The 21,399-nt window shown below is 41.8% G+C and overlaps 1 protein-coding gene and 1 long non-coding RNA gene across 9 annotated transcripts in view; both read left to right on the top strand.

The window, feature by feature from the left end:
• The window catches only part of LOC138982862 (uncharacterized), a 30,590-nt gene extending 14,258 nt beyond the window's left edge, over positions 1–16,332 (top strand). The window contains exon 3 of the long non-coding RNA XR_011460993.1: positions 16,136–16,332. This is a non-coding gene — a long non-coding RNA (uncharacterized lncRNA). The remainder of the gene's footprint in view (positions 1–16,135) is intronic.
• Positions 16,333–16,335: 3 nt separating this feature from the next.
• LOC138982861 (cGMP-specific 3',5'-cyclic phosphodiesterase-like) overlaps positions 16,336–21,399 on the top strand; it is a 108,066-nt gene continuing 103,002 nt past the window's right edge. For all 8 annotated transcript variants that reach the window (XM_070356237.1, XM_070356235.1, XM_070356236.1 and 5 more), the window contains exon 1: positions 16,336–17,144. In XM_070356237.1, the coding sequence (XP_070212338.1) occupies positions 16,479–17,144 (666 nt within the window). In that variant the 5' untranslated portion in view covers positions 16,336–16,478. The remainder of the gene's footprint in view (positions 17,145–21,399) is intronic.

Consider the following 21,399-nt stretch of genomic DNA (forward strand, 5'->3'; position numbering starts at 1 on the left):
TCATCTTTGCATCTAATAATTAGTGAAATGGGATTGATTAGTCGACGTACGTATCTTACTGTAATTAAATGCTGTTGATGCTTTTGTGTGCATTGTATTGGTTATCAGAAGTTCTTTGAACAGTTTTTCTGTATGGACATCTCTGGCAACCAATCTGATTATTTGGTTTTTTATTTCAGAGTTCTGCCTCTCTTTGGCTCATTTCTTTCTTCCTTGAAAGATGTCGACAAGAAGACTTTCAGTTTATTGTTTGTATTCAGGTTCAAAGTCTTCCCTCGCGCGAGCACATTACACTTCTCTTGTAATTCTTCTTTCTGTAGCGCGCTGAGTTTCCTTCCTAGTGGAACGTCTTTGATGGTCGTTAAAATATTCGCGCGCGCGCACACACACACACACGCTCACGTTTGTACACCCTCTCTCTCTCTCTCTCTCTCTCTCTCTCTCTCTCTCTCTCTCTCTCTCTCTCTCTCTCTCTCTCTCTCTCTCTCTCTCTTTATGATAAATGGACAGCATAAAGAATGGATAGAGAACAATATCAGGTAACTTTGCGTTTCATTCTGTCGGCTTAATCAGTACGGTCTTTGAAGCCTCTTACCAGGTGCTTGCGTCCGGCTTGCCAGTAAGCAATTTGATCCATCATAGATCCCAGTATCCCAAACACTCATCAGCATACGCACGGTGTGCCTGCCTGATGACTCTGTCCTAATACCTTCCTGCTCATCTTCTTGGGTAAATGAGCTTTCTTGTTTTTCGATTTGTTTCTGATTAGAGGATAACGATGTTTTTCCCTCCCATCTCATGATGAGAGTGGGTGATGGGAGAGAGGCTCTTTGTCTGTCCTGTCTGTCTGTCTGTCCGTCTCCCGGCTGCTTTTCGCTTCGCTCTCGCCCCCACCACCCCCCATTCCCTTCTCCCTCTCCCTTCTTCTTGAAACTAAACAGCCTGTTTATGGCACGGTTTAACGATGCATTGCTGCCATGGTTTTCACATTTAGTCAAGTTTTGACTAAATGTTTTAACATAGAGGGGGAATCGAGACGAGGGTCGTGGTGTATGTGTGTGTGTGTGTGTGTGTGTGTGTGTGTGTGTGTGTGTGTGTGTGTGTGTGTGTGTGTGTGTGTGTCTGTGCGTGTGTGTGTGTAGAGCGATTCAGACTAAACTACTGGACCGATCTTTATGAAATTTTACATGAGAGTTTCTGGGTATGAAATCCCCAGACGTTTTTTTCATTTTTTTCGATAAATGTCTTTTATGACGTCATATCCGGCTTTTTGTAAAAGTTGAGGCGGCACTGTCACACCTTCATTTTTCAATCAAATTGATTGAAATTTTGGTCAAGCAATATTCGACGAAGGCCGGACTTCGGTATTGCATTTCAGCATGGAGGCTTAAAAATTAATTAATGACTTTGGTCATTAAAAATCTGAAAATTGTAATTAAAATTATTTTGTTATAAAACGATCCAAAATTACTTTTATTTTATTCTTCATCATGTTCTGATTCCAAAAACATATAAATATGTTATATTCGGATTAAAAACAAGCTCTGAAAATTAAAAATATAAAAATTATGATCAAAATTAAAAACACTTTCATCTTATTCCTTGTCGGTTCTTGATTCCAAAAACATATAGATATGATATGTTGGGATTAAAAACACGCTCAGAAAGTTAAAACGAAGAGAGAATGATACAGAAAAGCGTGCTATCCTTCTCAGCGCAACTACTACCCCGCTCTTCTTGTCAATTTCACTGCCTTTGCCACGAGCGGTGGACTGACGATGCTACGAGTATACGGTCTTGCTGAAAAATTGCATTGCGTTCAGTTTCATTCTGTGAGTTCGACAGCTTGACTAAATGTTGTATTTTCGCCTTACGCGACTTGTTTGTCGCTGCATTTCTTCAGAATTTCTTTCAGCGCGTATCTTTCCCTGTGGTAAACTGGTATGTGAAGCAATGCCTCGATTGAAATAGGAACTATTCTGCGTGCGATAAAGGCACCGGATGATGTCAAACAACACAGACACTAATAGTGCTGACAACGAGTTACATGTGTCCCCAGCAACCCGCATTGATTGTAAAATTCACACCATGAGGCTGAGTAAACAGCCACTTTGGCTTTACAATCAAACCTTACGATATACGATTCATGTCCGGATCGCTGTTTTTTTCCTACATTGACCCACTTCTCCTTAAATTCTAACCTACATTTTGCAATGAGGGGTGGAATCATGGAGGCGGGCCGATAATTAAAACGTTTGCCTACACGCACGTGCAGGGATTATTACCAATCAGGGAACGTTCCCGAGGGTCGGTGACCCGGTAGATATTGATGCTATATTTGCTTTTGAAAGATGCATTCCTACTTGAGTGGACGATCAACTACGCCAAATCAGTTTTTGGGGATTTTACATGGAATAAGAGCATTCATCCACTTGTACACATAGCGAAAGTCCCCCCCATGGGCGAGGACTGGATGTAAAAAAAGCACCTGTTTGCTTATACCATTACCCTCGTTAATAAAGAATGTGTCTTTGTCTTCTTGTCTTGTCTTGTCTTGTCTTGTCTTGTCTTGTCTCTCTCTCTCTCTCTCTCTCTCTCTCTCTCTCAGTTTCTCTCTCTCTCTCTTCCTCTCTCTCTCAGTCTCTCTCTCAGTCTCTCTCTCTCTCTCTCTTCCTCTCTCTCTCTCTCTCAGTCTCTCTCAGTCTCTCCCTCTCTGTCTCTCTGTCTCTCTGTCTCTCTGTCTCTCTCTCTCTCTCTCTCTCTCTCTCTCTCTCTCTCTCTCTCTCTCTCTCTTGAGGCCTCCATGGAGACACATTTGAGAAACTGCTGGTCGTTCATTCTGCCAGCGCTTGGACGGTGTGTGGCGATCTATATGCAAATATACTCAGACAAGTTGGTGTGTCCTTAAAAACAAATGATCGTACGTAAACCGGTGCTTTGTAAAGCAGAATCACTTAAACAAGTTTTAGAAGAATTCCTATATGCACCAATACCCCGACAAGGTTGAGTTAATTCTTGTAAACTAGAGATCCCGTACCGTGTCATGTAAACCGATATCACTTACAATTGTTAGAACGTCTCCCACAACACAAGAGACACACCGATAGCCCTAAAGAAGAATACAAAGGCGAGAGAAAGAATCGAAAGGAGCTGTTGGTAGCCATAGCTCCGGACATACCTGTTTGCAGTCTCTGCCTTTGACTTAAACGTTATGGCAAACTCAGCAAACTTAAACTTACAAATTATGTATGTATATATTTTTTATTTAGCACACTAGCATTACATCCATTTCTTTCAGAAGTGCTTGGAAAGAAAGAAACTGAGACTGAAAGACTAAGGACTAAGGATTGCAAGAGCACTGTACACGGATAAGAGACATCATGAAAAAGAGTTTTTAAATGCTGTTAGAGATGCATCCACATTACAAGTCATCTAACGTTGTTCCTTGATCAATGAAAATGATACGTCGCTGATGTCAAGGCATTGTAAAAATGAACAAGTCGTTGGATTCATTGCAAGAAAAACTTCCTTTATTCCTTTGTCGAGGTTAGGGAGTTTTCTTCCACACGAGATTATGTCGCTTTTCTAAGGACGCAGAAAAAACTAGTTAGCCCGCAAAGCACAACTGTAAAATAGCGTTTTTTGTGTAAACATTGGCAAATCTTCAGACCACAAGGCTTTTAAATCAAGAAAAGTGTCGTCTGCTTGTTCAACTTTTGCACAAAGGTGCCCTTTTATTTCCAAACTTATGGTACCGCGATTTCTTTCCTTTCTGCAGAAACACTGTATCTAATTCCAGCATTTGTGCGTCGGTCGGCACCCTCGCGTCGCCTAATCCTGTTTATTAGTGTATTGATATATAAAAAATATATTTTTCGTTAGTGCATTGACCCTCCTCAGGTTTGTGCAGTAACCCTCCTCGGGTGTTCTAAGATTCATCTTTATATGTCCATTAAAGGAAAAATGCCGCCTAACATCTCTCTCTCTCTCTCTCTCTCTCTCTCTCTCTCTCTCTCTCTCTCTCTCTCTCTCTCTCTCTCTCTCTCTCTCTCTCTTTTTGGGCGTGTGTGTGTTTGTGTGTGTTTGTGTGTGTGTGTGTGTGTGTGTGTGTGTGTGTGTGTGTTAAGACATACCCCGCCCTTTGTACATGCACTATGGCTGTGTCTCATTAATACTAATTATGAAGACACGAACGTGAACAATGCATGTCCAAGTGGGTCTATACGCAGACATAACTTAAGCAGAAATGAGCCACCAGACATACTCACACGACTACAAATAAGTCTGATTACAGGTAGTGTTCTTCTCTGTCCTTTTCTCCTTATTTCCACCATGTATCTATGATTCCTAGACAGTGTTCCGTTTTAGGATTGCCTCATTATTTCCACTATGAATCTTGGCCCTTCGTCTGTGCGAGTCTGTCGTTATTGTTTCCACAATTATATCTATGTACCAGTGCTGTTAAAGATATACTAAAATACCATTTTGGAAACGTTTTGCGGCGAGATTGACCGTTAAGAAGTCGACGGGACTGTTGCTTTGCTGTAATGGACGATATTCGGAAATAACTCTGTCGGGTTGGTATGGGTTGTGAAAGAGTGAATACTCTTGCTTTTAAAGAGTTAAACTTTCCCACTTTGCATTTTTGGCCAGTCACTTGCGAGGGGTGTGTGTGAAAAACGTGAAAAAGGAGCACGTACGTGTAGAAAGCTGTGTTCAATATTTCACAACCCATACAACCCGACAGAGATATTTTGGGTAAATCTTTTAACGAGTGTCCGTAATGTGAGAGTTTCATAAACTGGATACTAGCGCTTTGTTTACCTGTTACACTTCTCAGACGTCAGTTAGAGTCTGTCTGTCTGTCTGTCTGTCTGTCTGTCTGTCTGTCTGTCTGTCTGTCTGTCTGTCTGTTTCTCTCTCTCTCTCTCTCTCTCTCTCTCTCTCTCTCTCTCAGATACTTACTTAGGTACGCGCACAGACAGACACACACACACTAACACACACACACACTCACAGACACAGACACACACTCACAGACACACACACACACACACACACACACACACACACACACACACACACACACACACACACACACACATTTTGATCACTTAGATAATTTGCGAAATTTCCTTGGTGATTGTATAGTCTGATTGCGTGACACCAGACAATCTCCGTCTGATTGCCTGGCAGATTTCCTACGGCCAGATGCGGTGATTATCCTCGCAAAAAAAGTGGCTATGACATACGATGCGCTCTAGGTAAAAGTTGGTGTATTATACCTTCGGCCTTACCAAAGTTGCACTTCTTTCTGGTGATGTGGCTAAAGGTGGTCATTTTTTGAGTCACTTGAGAAAAAGTGACTCTATGTAATCGGTCAGTGTTAGTCTGTCCGGCCGGCCGTCCGGCCGGCCGGCCGTCCGTAGACACCACCTTAACGTTGGACTTTTCTCGGAAACTATCAAAGCGATCCGGCTCATATTTTGTTTAGTCGTGACCTCCAATGACCTCTACACTTTAACGATGGTTTCGTTGACCTTTGACCTTTTTCAAGGTCACAGGTCAGCGTCAAAGGAAAAATTAGACATTTTATATCTTTGACAAAGTTCATCGGATGTGATTGAAACTTTGTAGGATTATTCTTTACATCAAAGTATTTACATCTGTAGCCTTTTACGAACGTTATCAGAAAAACAAGGGAGATAACTAGCCTTTTCTGTTCGGCAACACACAACTTAACGTTGGGCTTTTCTCGGAAACTATAAAAGTGACCGGGCTCAAATTTTATGTGAACGTGACTCCCAGTGACCTCTACACTTTGACGTCTGCTTTGGTGACCTTTGACCTTTTTCAAGGTCACAGGTATGTCTTGAAGGAAAAAAATTGAAATATCATATCTCTGAAACTATTCATCGGATTTGATTCAAACTTTATAGGATTATTCTTTACATCAAATTATTTACATCTGTATTGTGTTGTGAATAGCAATTTCTTCCTGTCCATCTGATGCCTCATATAATATTCAGAACTGCGAAAGTGACTCGATCGAGCGTTTGCTCTTCTTGTCTTAAGATTGACTGGCAGACGCTTGTCAAATTTCAAACTCACACTGGAATCGAGTTTCGGTCTAAAGGTGTAGGATATTATTATTTTACCTATACACCGGTAAAGCAGATCATGTTTACTGATTTATTTTACGTATGACAAAGTTGATGCATTATTTTGCTTTCCTTGTTCAGTGTGACAATGCATGGTTTCAGGTTCTTTCGAAATTATAACACAATGCAGTAAGTACAACTGATCTGCTCATGGTACTTCGACGGCAACCCATACTTACGTCTGGTGTTGTGGCTGGAGTTTTAGTCATACAGCAACGCAGTGTATAATTCGAGTTTGTTCAAACGTAACCCTAGACTATCTATCTGCGCACTGGTCTGCCGTTCTTTTATGGGGTTGCAGCTTTGTATAATTAGGTTCGCCTTTTAATAATGATAATGCCATTAAAATCGCACGTGAAGATTTTGTACACGTATTTTGGTATCCTGGTTAGCACGTCGGGTGTTCTTAACAATTTTGTCAACAATACTAGACGGGCAAACTAAACCACCACCTTCCAATGCTGTCCGAAATGACTTTCGCCGAAAACTGGGCCATTGTCCCCATTCCTGCCACACACGCACACACACACACACACACACACACACACACACACACACACACACACACACACACACACACACACACACACACACACCGGCTGTCGCCATTCCTCCCGGGAGATCGGAATGACGTCATGCAGAGACCAATATGGGAGATGCTCCGGATGCTCGTTCATTTTCATTTCAGTGTCTTGGGATTGTTACTTGTGCGGACTTCCTCCTTCCAGATTACCTGCTGTGAAAATGCGATTGTAAACCGAACGGGAATTGGAACTTGCGAAGGCTTTTATTCTTCTTTATGGTTCTAAACTCGACGTGGGCGCTGAAGGGATTGCTACTGAGCTAACGAAGTTTCCGTCTGTCGTCACCGTTGACATTTTAACAGCCCTGAACAATGGGAAGAGTAAACTGTGGGTGTATTGTCATTGATCTGACATGTAATCAATGATCGAGATTTCGGGCCAGTGGCCACGAATTTAATTCCGCGATCTCTGCAGTCAAGGCTTTCGGGGGATACGACAATTTATGTTTGAACGTAAGATAGTGATACTGAAGCCTCAGACAACAACGTAACAATTACGCTACCTCAAAATGCAGGGATGTCGGTTGTCGTCGGCAGTTGGCGAAACGCCGGAACCTATTTCAAATCGCTGAAAACGTTGCCATCATTTCGGCAGAGCTGCCGACCTAGTACACAGTGTGGGAAAGATGACGCCCAGGACTGCCTTGAACTTCCGGAAATTGCCAAAACATTTCTGGCCATTTCGGTCAATTTGCCAGAGAAAATGGATCCTAGCAACATCCCTGAAGTGCATCCATTTTGGCCATCAACGAAAGCGTTGCCCTTTGGAAAGAAAAGAGGGAGAAAATGGCGCCGTACGCGTCAGCATGGGCGGAAATGCAAACTGGGCGTCATGGGACATAATGGGGCGTAATGATCCATTCCTATCTGCACGATAGAGACGCGGGTTTTCCCATTTACATAGCACCATCCCTGGACGTTGTGTCTGAGACGGGACAAGACGTTGTCCATCACGACCAAGACACTGCCCATTACGATTAGAGGAGGCCGCTCGTTGCCCCAATCAGCGGGGAGAGCTTCCACTCAGATGGGGCCGAGACTGGGGCGAGCTGGGCACAAGAGGTTCAGCCCTCCTCCACCCGAGGGGGGCTGTACGTGTGTACAAATCCCTTCATTTGTCTGAGGTTAAACTGTTTAGCTTGGTCGGCTAGGGGTCGTTAGTTTGCGCCGGATAGTGCCGGCCTGTCCGATCTCGTGCACGTCATTACGGGTAAGGCGAGAGGCTGTCGGAGTGTGGCACTAATCTACACAAATGAGCCGTGCTCCGCCCAGGCCCGTGTAAGCAAGTGGAAGATGTATTGATTGGATGGGGATTAAACATGGGTAAGATTGCCCTGCGTGTTGACTCAGCTTGTCAGACCCGGCGTTGCCCCACACGTACTCCCGCGAGCACCCAGAAAGAGAAACAGAGACACAGAGAGAGAAAGAAAAGAAAAGCTGACGAGGCACTGATAATGCGCAGATTTCACCTTGACATGAACACTTTGAGTGCATTGTCCCTTGGACCACGACGAGAGACTGAGATACATGGACAAAAAGAGACAAGGAGACTTCAAACACAGGAAATCTTACGAAGCGCCGATTATCCCACACAGGTTTAACTCTGCGAGATAAACTCTTCAGTCTGTCACGCACGTACAATAAAGCTTTGAAAAGGAAAAAGCAACTGTATAAAAACAAACTCATCGCTATTCTGAACGATGCATACACAAATGACCCGACAAGCGTATGGAAAACACTTAAACTACTAAAAGACTCTGAGAACCCAAACGACCGGAATAGAAGCAACATCAGCTCATGCAAATGGATAAACCACTTACAAAACCTGATAGGCACTGATGTCGAAGTAGAGCAAACTACGAAAGATAACGTACGGGCAGAGCTCAATAACATTGATATCAACGCACAATCCGCACAACTCGATCTGCCTATCACAATGGAAGAAATCGCGAAAGCAGCTTCCAACTTGAAGTCGAAAAAAGCACCAGGCGTAGATGGAATTACAAATGAAATAATCAAGGCAAGCCTGCCTGCTACACAAATAACAATTAAAAAAGTGTTTCAGGCAGCTCTGCACACAGGCTCGTGCCCCAAAGCATGGGCGACGGGTATAAACATTCCAATCTATAAGAGTGGTGACCCTATGAATCCTGGTAATTATCGTGGGATAACACTAAATAATAACCTAGGGACATTTTTCTCGCAGATCATTAACAATAGACTAAATGGATTCCTGGAATCTAATCATCTATATGCGAGGGAACAGGCCGGATTTAGAAAGAAGTCGAGAACGACGGACCAAATATTTATCCTAAAAAAGATCGTCAACGGAATAACTACAAACAGAAAAGACAGGTTGTATGCATGCTTCGTGGACTTCCAAAAGGCCTTCGACAACGTATGGCACGAAGCTCTCCTCCTCAAACTTAACAGGATAGGAGTTATGGGGAATTGTTTCAACGTTATAAGAGATATGTACAGCAAATCTACTATCTGCACTAAGACCGCAGTCGGACACTCACATGACATACCCGTCCGGAAAGGTGTACATCAAGGCAATACTCTAAGCCCCACACTCTTCAACATATTCATCAACGATCTCCCAGATTATCTGCGTGGGAATGACTCACCAAGTCTGAACAGTGCCCAAAATACAGAAATCCCATGCCTACTTTACGCCGATGATTTGGTAATTCTGTCCACATCCAAAAGAGGACTACAAAATAAGTTGAACCGATTGAATGACTACAGCAGTGAATGGGGCATTAAAATAAACAAAGAAAAAACGAAAGTGATAATATTTACCCGCACAGACCCAAAAGTACCAATACTATTTAACTGTGGCACACATATGATTGAAAGTGTAGACCAATATAAATATTTAGGGGTCATCTTCCATAAAAGCGGTAAATTCTTACAAACCCAGGAACATTTAGCCAAGCAAGCAAACAAGGCATCGCATGCCCTGAGACGACTAATTAGAGGAAGAGAGATGAAAGTAACTACAATGATGCAACTATTTTATACCTTAGTCGCCCCTGTGTCCACTTATGGAGCCGAGGTCTGGTTCCCATCAGCAATCAGCATCCAAAACGAACAATCGCTACCCGACATATTCGATAAGTGTCTATCGAATAATCTACCCCATGAACAAGTGCATTTAAAATTCAGTAAACGCCTTCTTGGCGTCCACAGTAAAGCAATGAACTTGCCAACGCTAGCAGAGCTCGGGCAACTCCCTGTGGGTATAAAACTAATTGAACAAACAATAAACTTCTGGACCCACATTGTTGAGTCAGAAGAAAATTCATATTTACGACAGGCTTACGCTGACATGATCGACAGACCACAAGACAGCTCACCGCAATGGATACATTTCATTCGAGCAATCATAGGTAACCTCGGACTGGACCATAACTGGATACTTCAGTCAGCAGTCCAAAAGAATGCGCTGATGAAAACTCTACGACGAGGACTAGAATACGAATACGTACGATTTTGGCAAGGAAAGAAGACTGAGGGCTCAAAACTGCAATACTACAACACAATTACTGACGGCGATTACGACTGTGAAGCATACTTGACATGTGTAACCAACCCCAAACACAGAAAAGCACTGTGTAGATTGCGTATTAGCGCTCACGATTTAAAAATCGAAAGGGGGAGATACACAAACACACCCAGAGAGGTTAGAAAGTGCACCGTGTGTGGCGTGATTGAAGACGAGCTCCATTTCCTGGATAGTTGTACAAGATTTCATGATCTACGCTTGCATCTTATGGAACATGCACGTGTTAATGCTCGAAATCCGAGTCAGCTGATGGCGATGCAAGACGTACCGATACAGCAACAACTTGCTGAATTTGTATACAACTGCATGATTATACGCAATAATGACATAACTACAGATACATAACAATGTTGTAATCACTGCTCCATGGACGATATTTCTTCTTGTCTTTACAAATATCCACTTCGTGTCTGATAAACCCTTTACTGTGTTTTTATGACAATTAAATGAGTTCTGAGTTCTGAGTTCTGAGTTCCTTAAGACAAAAAGCTACAATACATTGACAAACGGACAGAGAGAGAGAGAGACAGAGACAGAGACAGAGAGACAGACAGACAGACAGACAGATAGACAGACAGAAGAATACTCCTATTATCTGTTTACATTTAGACACGCACAAAAACAAATGAAAAACAGCCTGGCTGCGTGTTGTGCATGGATGATTTGCTGAACTGTTGCAAATTGACTTGGGCGTCAGGTATACACTATTTGTGGATGTGTGATATATTACGATTAGGAAGGATGCTCTTACGCTAAGCACATCCCTGAACGGACCATTGGTGACGTCCAAGATGCTCTACGTAGGAAGGAACCTCTCTGGAACAGCACTGACCAGTGTTCTCCATTATTGAAATGTCCGTCTCTTCCTACGCACGTCCTTTCACAAACACAAACGCGTGCTCTTGCGACAGCCATCTTAGCACGACAAAGAAATCACACTTGCTGAACCGAATGTACGACGTCATGCAGGCTTGGAAATAGAAAATACTTTATTCAACTGATGGGGAATGTATTGCTGTCCATTTCTCATAATGAGAGAGAGAGAGAGAGAGAGAGAGAGAGAGAGAGAGAGAGAGAGAGAGAGAGAGAGAGAGAGAGAGAGAGAGAGAGAGAGAGAGAGAGAGAGAGAGAGAAACTGAAACTGAAACTGAACTTTATTACCAAAGGATAGAGGTTTTAGGCAAAGCCTAATCTTACAACCTGTCCCTTATACAAACACTTAATACAGACGCACATAATATAGATAGTAAAATTGACAAGGTTATTGTTACTTACAGACGTACATAATGTAAATAGTAATAAGAAAAGGGTTATGGTTTTGTATACACATTCAAAAATGGGAAAAACAATATAGTGTGGAAATTGCAGCATAGTTGCAATAATGCATTGCATATAAACATCCAAAACAACTGATAACAAAAGGGAGAAAACAAATGTGGGGAGGAATTGTCCCAATCATTCGCATGTATATCATTATCAATACATACACATAAAGAACAAATCAAAATACAAACATAACTTGACTAAATGTAACAAGAAGGGCAAAGCCCATACGACTCACATGCTTGACCTTGACCTTTACATGACCTTGACATTCAGGGTCAAGGTCAAATAACTAAACCTAGCAATGACATCATACACTAAGAACTGCTTTACACATTTTTCATACCAAAATACATGTGACCTTGACCCAAGGTCAAGGTAATCCAAGGTCATGCAACACAATTCAAGACATAGGAAGTACAATGGTGCTTATTGGCTCTTTCTACCATGAGATATGGTCACTTTTAGTGGTTCACTACCTTATTTTGGTCACATTTCATAAGGGTCAAAGTGACCTTGACCTTGATCATATGTGACCAAATGTGTCTCATGATGAAAGCATAACATGTGCCCCACATAATTTTTAAGTTTGAAACAGTTATCTTCCATAGTTCAGGGTCAAGGTCACTTCAAAATATGTATACAATCCAACTTTGAAGAGCTCCTGTGACCTTGACCTTGAAGCAAGGTAAACCAAACTGGTATCAAAAGATGGGGCTTACTTTGCCCTATATATCATATATAGGTGAGGTATTCAATCTCAAAAACTTCAGAGAAAATGTGAAAAATGTGAAAAATAGCTGTTTTTTAGACAACATTTATGGCCCCTGCGACCTTGACCTTGAAGCAAGGTCAAGATGCTATGTTTGTTTTTTGGGGCCTTGTCATCATACACCATCTTGCCAAATTTGGTACTGATAGACTGAATAGTGTCCAAGAAATATCCAACGTTAAAGTTTTCCGGACGGACGGACGGACGGACGACTCGGGTGAGTACATAGACTCACTTTTGCTTCGCATGTGAGTCAAAAAGCACTAAAATATCAGACATGAAAAGTGTTCTATTTACCCATTAAGCGGGAATGAAACTGGCGCCTAAACGTTTTCACAGAAGAGGCATTTCGGAGGGGTAGGGGTATGGAATTCCATAGAGACGCGAGAGAGAGAGAGAGAGAGACAGAGAGAGAGAGAGAAAGAGAGAGAGAGAGAGAGAGAGAGAGAGAGAGAGAGAGAGAGAGAGAGAGAGAGAGAGAGAGAGAGACAGAGACAGAGACAGAGACAGAGAGAGACAGAGTGAGACAGAGACAGACAGAGACATAGAGAGAGGAAATGGAAGGACATTTTCTATTTTAGACATGGCATCGATTTTTCTACGTTACAAATCTCCTTCTCTTCGGGAGTTCCTAAAAGACATTGAGCAGGTGTAGAGTAGAAAAACAGCTGAAAAGCGTCATCTGAACTTTATCATTTGTGCATGTGCAAAATGTCACAAGCAAGAGAAAGAGAGAGAGAGAGAGAGAGAGAGAGAGAGAGAGAGAGAGAGAGAGAGAGAGTTAGTTTGTGTGTTTGTCTGTCTGCTTGTATGTATGTCAGTCTGTCTGCCTGCGTCTGTGTGCTTTTTTTTGGCGTTTGGAATGAGTACTACATGTTTCAATTAACGCAATTCTGCTTGGTATGATTTACTTGATACGGTTAGCATTGCTTCAAGACTGCAAAATGCTCCCTTACTTGTGTATTATGCTCAATATGCCTTTAACCACGGAACGGAATATTTTCTTTCTTTCTTTTTACATTTAGTCAAGTTTTGACTAAATGTTTTAACATAGAGGGGGAATCGAGACGAGGGTCGTGGTGTATGTGTGTGTGTGTGTGTGTGTGTGTGTGTCTGTCTGTCTGTGCGTGTGTATGTGTGTAGGGCGATTCAGAGTAAACTACTGGACCGATCTTTATGAAATTTTACATAAGAGTTTCTGGGTATGATATCCCCTGACGTTTTTTTCTTTTTTTCGATAAATGTCTTTTATGACGTCATATCCGGCTTTTTGTAAAAGTTTTGTTTGTTTGTTTGTTTGTTTGCTTAACGCCCAGCCGACCACGAAGGGCCATATCAGGGCGGTGCTGCTTTGACATTTAACGTGCGCCACACACAAGACAGAAGTCGCAGCACAGGCTTCATGTCTCACCCAGTCACATTATTCTGACACCGGACCAACCAGTCCTAGCACTAACCCCATAATGCCAGACGCCAGGCGGAGCAGCCACTAGATTGCCAATTTTAAAGTCTTAGGTATGACCCGGCCGGGGTTCGAACCCACGACCTCCCGATCACGGGGCGGACGCCTTACCACTAGGCCAACCGTGCCGGTTTTTGTAAAAGTTGAGGCGGCACTGTCACACCTTCATTTTTCAATCAAATTGATTGAAATTTTGGCCAAGCAATCTTCGATGAAGGCCGGACTTCGGTATTGCATTTCAGCTTGGTGGCTTAAAAATTAATTTATGACTTTGGTCATTAAAAATCTGAAAATTGTAATTAAAATTATTTTTTATCAAATGATCCAAAATTACTTTTATTTTATTCTTTATCATGTTCTGATTCCAAAAACATATAAATATGTTATATTCGGATAAAAAACAAGCTCTGAAAATTAAAAATATAAAAATTATGATTAAAATTAAATTTCCGAAATCGTTTTAAAAACAATTTCATCTTATTCCTTGTCGGTTCCTGATTCCAAAAACATATAGATATGCTATGTTTGGATTAAAAACACGCTCAGAAAGTTAAAACGAAGAGAGGTACAGTAAAGCGTGCTATGCAGCACAGTGCAACCGCTACCGCGCCAAACAGGCTCGTCACTTTCACTGCCTTTTGCACTTGCGGCGGACTACGGTCATTGTGAAAAAATGCAGTGCGTTCAGTTTCATTCTGTGAGTTCCACAGCTTGACTAAATGTAGTAATTTCGCCTTACGCGACTTGTTTCTTTCTTTTTTTGGCGGGTGTAGGGAGGGAAACATCCAGCGCACATACCAGGAAGAATCAATAATACTATCCTAACGAACGACGGACTAATATTTGTTTAAACAAGAGAACATCGCATGTTTTATGTCGGCTTGTCTACCGCTTCAGATGGCATCTGGCATCGTTGACTTATCACATATTGTCCGGGATTCGGTGTTTTTGACTACAAAATAACGTTTTACATTGATCGAGACAGCTGCTGTTTGACGAGACCTTGCTATCGGTCGGGTTGAACTTCCGAAAATTGTCGAAACGTGTATGGCCACTCCGGCCAATTTGCCCCCAAAACATCCTAGCATTATCCCTACAATCGTAATGTTTTTATAGAATATTAGATTATATTTCCCTTCCGTCTTAGGCTATGCTGTATGATCACGAAGATTTAGTGGCAGTTAGCTAAGTGTTATTGACGGATAGATATATTATAGTTGTGTCTCAGAATGGGCGCCTACGCGAGGAAAGTCAGTTAAGATCAGGTTTCATTGCTAACATTTCAGTATAATCGCATTATCTCAAGATTATGTTAGTCGACACTCAACTCGTCAGAATCTGGAGAGGGTAAATAGACGGCAGTATATCATAACCATTGACCACGTCAGAAGGCAACGGTATGTGAATGAGCCGTACGCATGTCACTTATTTGCTTTGCAATCTCATCTTGTCTTGTCTTGTTTGTGAGCGAGAGCACAGCGCGAAGACGACTGTTGCATTGTGCATCGAAAAAGAGCAGAACAGGTCGCATATAACGAGAGTTTGCGTCAAGAAAAGAGTGTTGCTGCTCCAATAGAGCGAGAGTTTGCTTCGAAAAAGCGCGTAAAGCATGTCGCATAGAGGGACAGTGTGTATCGGGGGAAAAGAAGCTGCTAGGTTACACCAAAGCGGTACATTGCATCCAAAAAGAGCATAGCCGGTCGTAAACAGCGGCACTTTGCATCCAAAAAGATTAGGGCAGGTCGCATCATTTAGTGACGTTTTGCATCGGAAATTAGTGTACCAGATGTTATTTACTTGCTTTTGCAGTAAGCTTGTTCTGTACCGTGTTTGATTTAAAGGGAAACATCACGGCCACCTGTTAGCGTTATGTCAGTTCCGTGCACTGTGTGCATGTAAAGACATGTGGTTCTAGTGTGCCTGCTCCTCAACTCTTGGAATCTGTTTTGTCAGAGGTCCGTACTTTTAGCAAAACAAACATCTATCGTATTTGAATCAGAATTGTTCGAACGTGCCGAATCAGGCAGAAGACGAACAACTAAAAATGTGATTTTCAAATATGTTAGATTGAACATGTTTGCGCAGAAGATTTGCCAGACACCACTGCTTCAACGTTTTAGTTAGTTGTTCTCTTGCAGTGTATGCGAGCAATCGCCGAATGAAATACTGCCTTTCAGTTTTTACCTGGTCATCGAGCCCTTGTTTGTACAGGCGGTGTTGCTTTACTAATCGATACGTGTTTCTGTATTATTATGTGTTGCAGGTACGGAAAAACTGAGTGTTGCGGCCAAGGGAGGGCCAACTTCGCTGTCTGTCGCTGAACGAGGATTTCAGTTCTGCCCTTGTATGTCTTTACAACACGAGAAATCTGTCTCGCAATACCGCGGGTGGACAATAGTATGACCTGCGGTGTCTTCAAACCAAGCCAGCACTTTATTTTCTGACGGTCTCATCCTTCAAGCCGCCGCAATCCATCTTAAGCAACTCCGATTTCACTAGCAAACCCTTGTGAGGGTCTAGACAATGTGCCACGGTCTGACACTCCACAGAACCCTTTCTCTACCTTTGTGTGTCGTCAGTCGGTGAGGTCCGAACAAACGGTCACCATGACGGCCGAGCGAACGCGGCGCATGTCGCTGTCCAGTCAGATTACGGAGGAGCAGGTAAGCAACTACCTGAAGAGGAACACGGACTTTCTCTTGCGCTGGCTATCGGATAACACGACCAAGGAGATCGTTGAGCTCTTCGCCAAGAAGTTAAAGGACAAGAACTGGGATGATGACCCCGTCTCGGCCATCAGGGGAAAGAAGCTGGTGAGGACGACCAGCCCTTCCTCCCTCACCGCCTCCTTCCCCTCCACAGCGCGCAACTCCATCACCTCCAACATCTTCCGCCGCTACCTGGACGGCGACCGCACGCGCAAGCCCGCGCCCAGGAAGGACCGCAAGAGCCTGCAGAGGATGTCGGAGGAGGAGCTTTTCATGGAGCTGATCCGCGACATCGCCAGCGAGCTGGACGTCAACCTGCTGTGCCACAAGATCCTGCAGAACGTGTCCTACCTGACCAACAGTGACCGCGGCTCTCTCTTCCTCGTGCGCGGCTCGCGCGACAACAAGCACCTGGTGTCCAAGCTGTTCGACGTAACGGAGACCTCCACCTTGGAGGACGTCATCCACACCGAGCGCAACGAGATCAAGGTGCCCTTCGGCAAGGGCATCGTCGGCCTCGTCGCCCAGAGCGGCAAGCCCATCAACATCAAGGACGCCTACGAGGTGAGCTGGGTTTTGTGAAGTGTGTGTGTGGTTTTGTATGTTGTTGGTTTGTTCGTGAGTGGGGGCTGGGATGGTGTGTGTGTGTGTGTGTGTGTGAATCAGAATCAGAATCAGAATTTATTGTCATTAAAGCACAGAGCCTATTGACACATACAAGATACATAAGTACAGGAAAAACAGCAATATAACATAACATACATGAAATACAAAACCAAGTGGAACAGGGTGAACAAAGAGGACCTGAAGATGAGCATAAGTTATTGAGGACAGTTGGAAGACGCATTGCATCTGCGTAGTTGAAAACAATCGTACACATATTTTGCCAATTGCCTTTGGATGTCGCTGTCAGTAAACAAAGAACTGACTCTTATTTCATCACTGCCGGTGGAAGTATTCGGTAATAACTGTTGCCTGAGATGAGCATACATTGTACACGAATCAATGTGTGTGTGTGTGTGTGTGTGTGTGTCCGTGTTTGGAGAGGGGTGTAGTAGGGTAGATATTGTAGACAGAAGGAATTGTGGGCCTTGTAGTCCAATTCGGTTAGCCCGTCGTTGTTTGGTTGTTTTTTCTGTCTATTTTATTTTAAGGTATAGAGAGAAAGAAGGTAGGGCGTTTGGGTGGGGGAGAGCTTTTCTGTGCATGTGTGAGTGAGGGCATGCATGCGTATGTGCATTCCTCTTGTGTATGTTTTTGATATAGTTTTCTGCGTTAGTGTTTTGTTAGTCTATATCTCTACAGAGAAGATTACATTTTTGTCACCTTCTCAAGTACTATCATTTAATCAACTTTCCGAATGTTCTTGCGCAATATCACAAGTGCCCGGAAAGGTCAGGCATATCTGATCTAGTTGAGATGCTCACCGACCTACAAAACAGGCCCATCAAGATGCCGGTAAGGCGGGATGAACGCTTTCGTCGCCTACTCATTATCAATCACCAGGACTTGCAAAAGAATTGATAGGGTCTGGGGCCCAGGACTGATTTCCTGCAGGAATCGATATCACGGTCCCTCATCGCTGTCAGCGGTTCCTCACTCAGCCGTGAAATCTGGCGCGCTTGTTCACTGCCCGTGAAAGAGCTGCTTATTGGCACGTGGCAGCAGAAGGCTTTGAAGTCTGAGCTTCTCCCTCCTGCCTGTCCTTATCCACCGATTTTCCAGAGCTGTCAAGTTCAAGTTCAAGTTTTATTAGTCCATAACCCATGGGGGCATTTTGAACAATAAATACAATCAATACAATCATGATATATGCTAATATAATAAATTAAAAATTAAAAATTTATGAGAAACTGTTACAAATTCTATTAATAAAATCCAAAATATTCTTTAGCAATTTCTTTTTCTTAGTAGCAAACAACTTTTTAAATTTAAGTGCATTAGGTTTTTTCCAATAGTAAGGTGGTAACAACTCAGCTCTTTCTTCTTTGAAAAAATCACACACAAATAAATAATGGAATTCATCACCTATGTCATGCGATACACATTTGGTGCAAATTCTTTATGACCTCGGGATATTAAGATAACGTTCTTTCTGTACAGGCAAATTGTTGTTTAATGTTTTAAACTTCATCATTGAAACACATTGCTGATATGGCAGGTGTGTGACATAGTCTTCACATGCAAAAATATCTTTAAACATTCGATAATTCCAGAACATATTTTTTGTTCCAATTTCTGTAAACCATTTATGGATATACTGGTCATACAAGCTTCTTTTTATATTTAGTCAAGTTTTGACTAAATATTTTAACATCGAGGGGGAATCGAAACGAGGGTCGTGGTGTATGTGCGTGCGTGTGTGTGTGTGTGTGTGTAGAGCGATTCAGACTAAACTACTGGACCGATCTTTATGAAATTTGACATGAGAGTTCCTGGGTATGAAATCCCCGAACGTTTTTTTCATTTTTTTGATAAATGTCTTTGATGACGTCATATCCGGCTTTTTGTGAAAGTTGAGGCGGCACTGTCACGCCCTCATTTTTCAACCAAATTGGTTGAAATGTTGGTCAAGTAATCTTCGATGAAGCCCGGGGTTCGGTATTGCATTTCAGCTTGGTGGCTTAAAAATTAATTAATGACTTTGGTCATTAAAAATCTGAAAATTGTAAAAAAAAAATAAAAATTTATAAAACGATCCAAATTTACGTTTATCTTATTCTCCATCATTTGCTGATTCCAAAAACATATAAATATGTTATATTCGGATTAAAAACAAGCTCTGAAAATTAAATATATAAAAATTATTATCAAATTTTTTTTTCGAAATCAATTTAAAAACACTTTCATCTTATTCCTTGTCGGTTCCTGATTCCAAAAATATATAGATATGATATGTTTGGATTAAAAACACGCTCAGAAAGTTAAAACGAAGAGAGCTACAGAAAAGCGTGCTATCCTTCTCAGCGCAACGAATACCCCGCTCTTCTTGTCAATTCCACGGGCACTGCCTTTGCCACGGGCGGTGGAGTGACGATGCTACGAGTATACGGTCTTGCTGCGTTGCGTTGCGTTCAGTTTCATTCTGTGAGTTCGACAGCTACTTGACTAAATATTGTATTTTCGCCTTACGCGACTTGTTACTTTTGTTTTAAACCATGCGCTTGAGTATTGAACATTTTTTTGAAAAGTCCAAAGGTCAGAGAGACCAATTTCATTTAAGTTTTTTTCAATAAAACATAAATAATTAGATTCAATCATCTTGTTGATATACAATTTATAAGTAAAGCAATACACAATACTTGAAAATTTATTTTTATGAATAGGACTAATCAGTTTATACCAATAGCAAAGCATTCTACATTTCATATTAACATCTAGTGGATATCTTCCAAGTTCACCAAATATCATAGCATTTGGAGTTGATTTTTTTAGTTTGAAAACAATTTTATAAAAACGCAATTGAAGTTTAGTAGCAAGTTCACAGGAACCAAAACCCCATACTTTACATCCGTACAGTAAAATTGGAGCAATCATTTTATCGAACAGGTCAACTTGTATGTCCACAGGCAGTGACAATTGTCTACAAGTACGCAAAAGAACAAACATTGCCCTTGAGGCACGATCATTTAGATTCTTCTCTGCGACTGAAAATGTATTATTATAATTAATCTTAAGGCCCAAGTACATTACATCAAACACTTACTTACTGCCTTTCACGCCTGGTGGCGTGTAGGGCAGCACATCAAACACTACTTCGATTAAATTGCCATTATACGTAAACAAAGGTTTATTTCTAATTTTACCTCTGGAAAAAAAAATATAACTTTCGTTTTGTTTACATGAATATTTAGACGCCATTTTAAACAGTATTCGTGCATTTTGTTTAAACATTCTTGCAGGGGTTTTTTCAGACTCTGAGCAGATCACAGTATCATCCGCATACAGTAATAAAAACATTTGAAACAAAGCATTTACATCAGTATCATCCATTCCAACCACAATAGCCTCTCTTGACGTAGATTGTAAACCATTACTGTTTTTAAACAGAAAAGGCTTTAGATCATTTAAAAATAGAGCAAAAAACAGCGGTGAGAAGTTTTCCCCTTGTCTAACTCCACACAAACTGGGAAAATATCCAGAACACTCACTATTAACTTTGACGCAAGACTTGGCATTTTCGTACAAATTTCTTACAGTTTTTAAAAACTTCCCATTAACATCAGAACTAACTCATTTCTCCCATAAAAATGCACGGCGAACTTTATCAAACGCTTTTTCATAGTCTACAAATGCACAAAACAGTCGCTTCTTTTTGTTGAGAAAAAAATGTAATATATACAATACAAAGTAAAAACATGGTCTAGTGTTGAAAAACCTGTGCGGAAACCTGTTTGTTCTTGACTTAATTTATTATTACTCTCCAAAAAGTTTGATAACCTAGCATTTAAAATTGCACTGAAAAGTTTTCCGAAGCAACTGAGTATAGTAATTCCTCTATAATTTGTGGGGTCTTTTTCCTTGCACACTCATTTCCTCTGTACTAAAGTGGCGCCACCTTAGCAACACACAGGTACGCTAGCCGGTTCTGTCTTGTCGAGACCTCGCAGTGTTCCACGTGATGTATAGTACAATCGGAAGCAGAATACCTCATGATGCCAAATGTTGCAATAGCAAATAAAATAGCGAAGTCAAGAAGCATTAAAACGTTCAAAATAGTATGCATGAGGTGTGAACGCTTACCATGATTGTGCCCCGCGTCCGGCGTTATGAGACTTAGTTGGTTGTGTTTTTTTCGCAACAATGCCATATCCCCGTA

Source organism: Littorina saxatilis, linkage group LG12 (assembly GCF_037325665.1).
Source record: "Littorina saxatilis isolate snail1 linkage group LG12, US_GU_Lsax_2.0, whole genome shotgun sequence".
Classification (NCBI taxonomy): Eukaryota; Metazoa; Mollusca; class Gastropoda; order Littorinimorpha; family Littorinidae; genus Littorina; species Littorina saxatilis.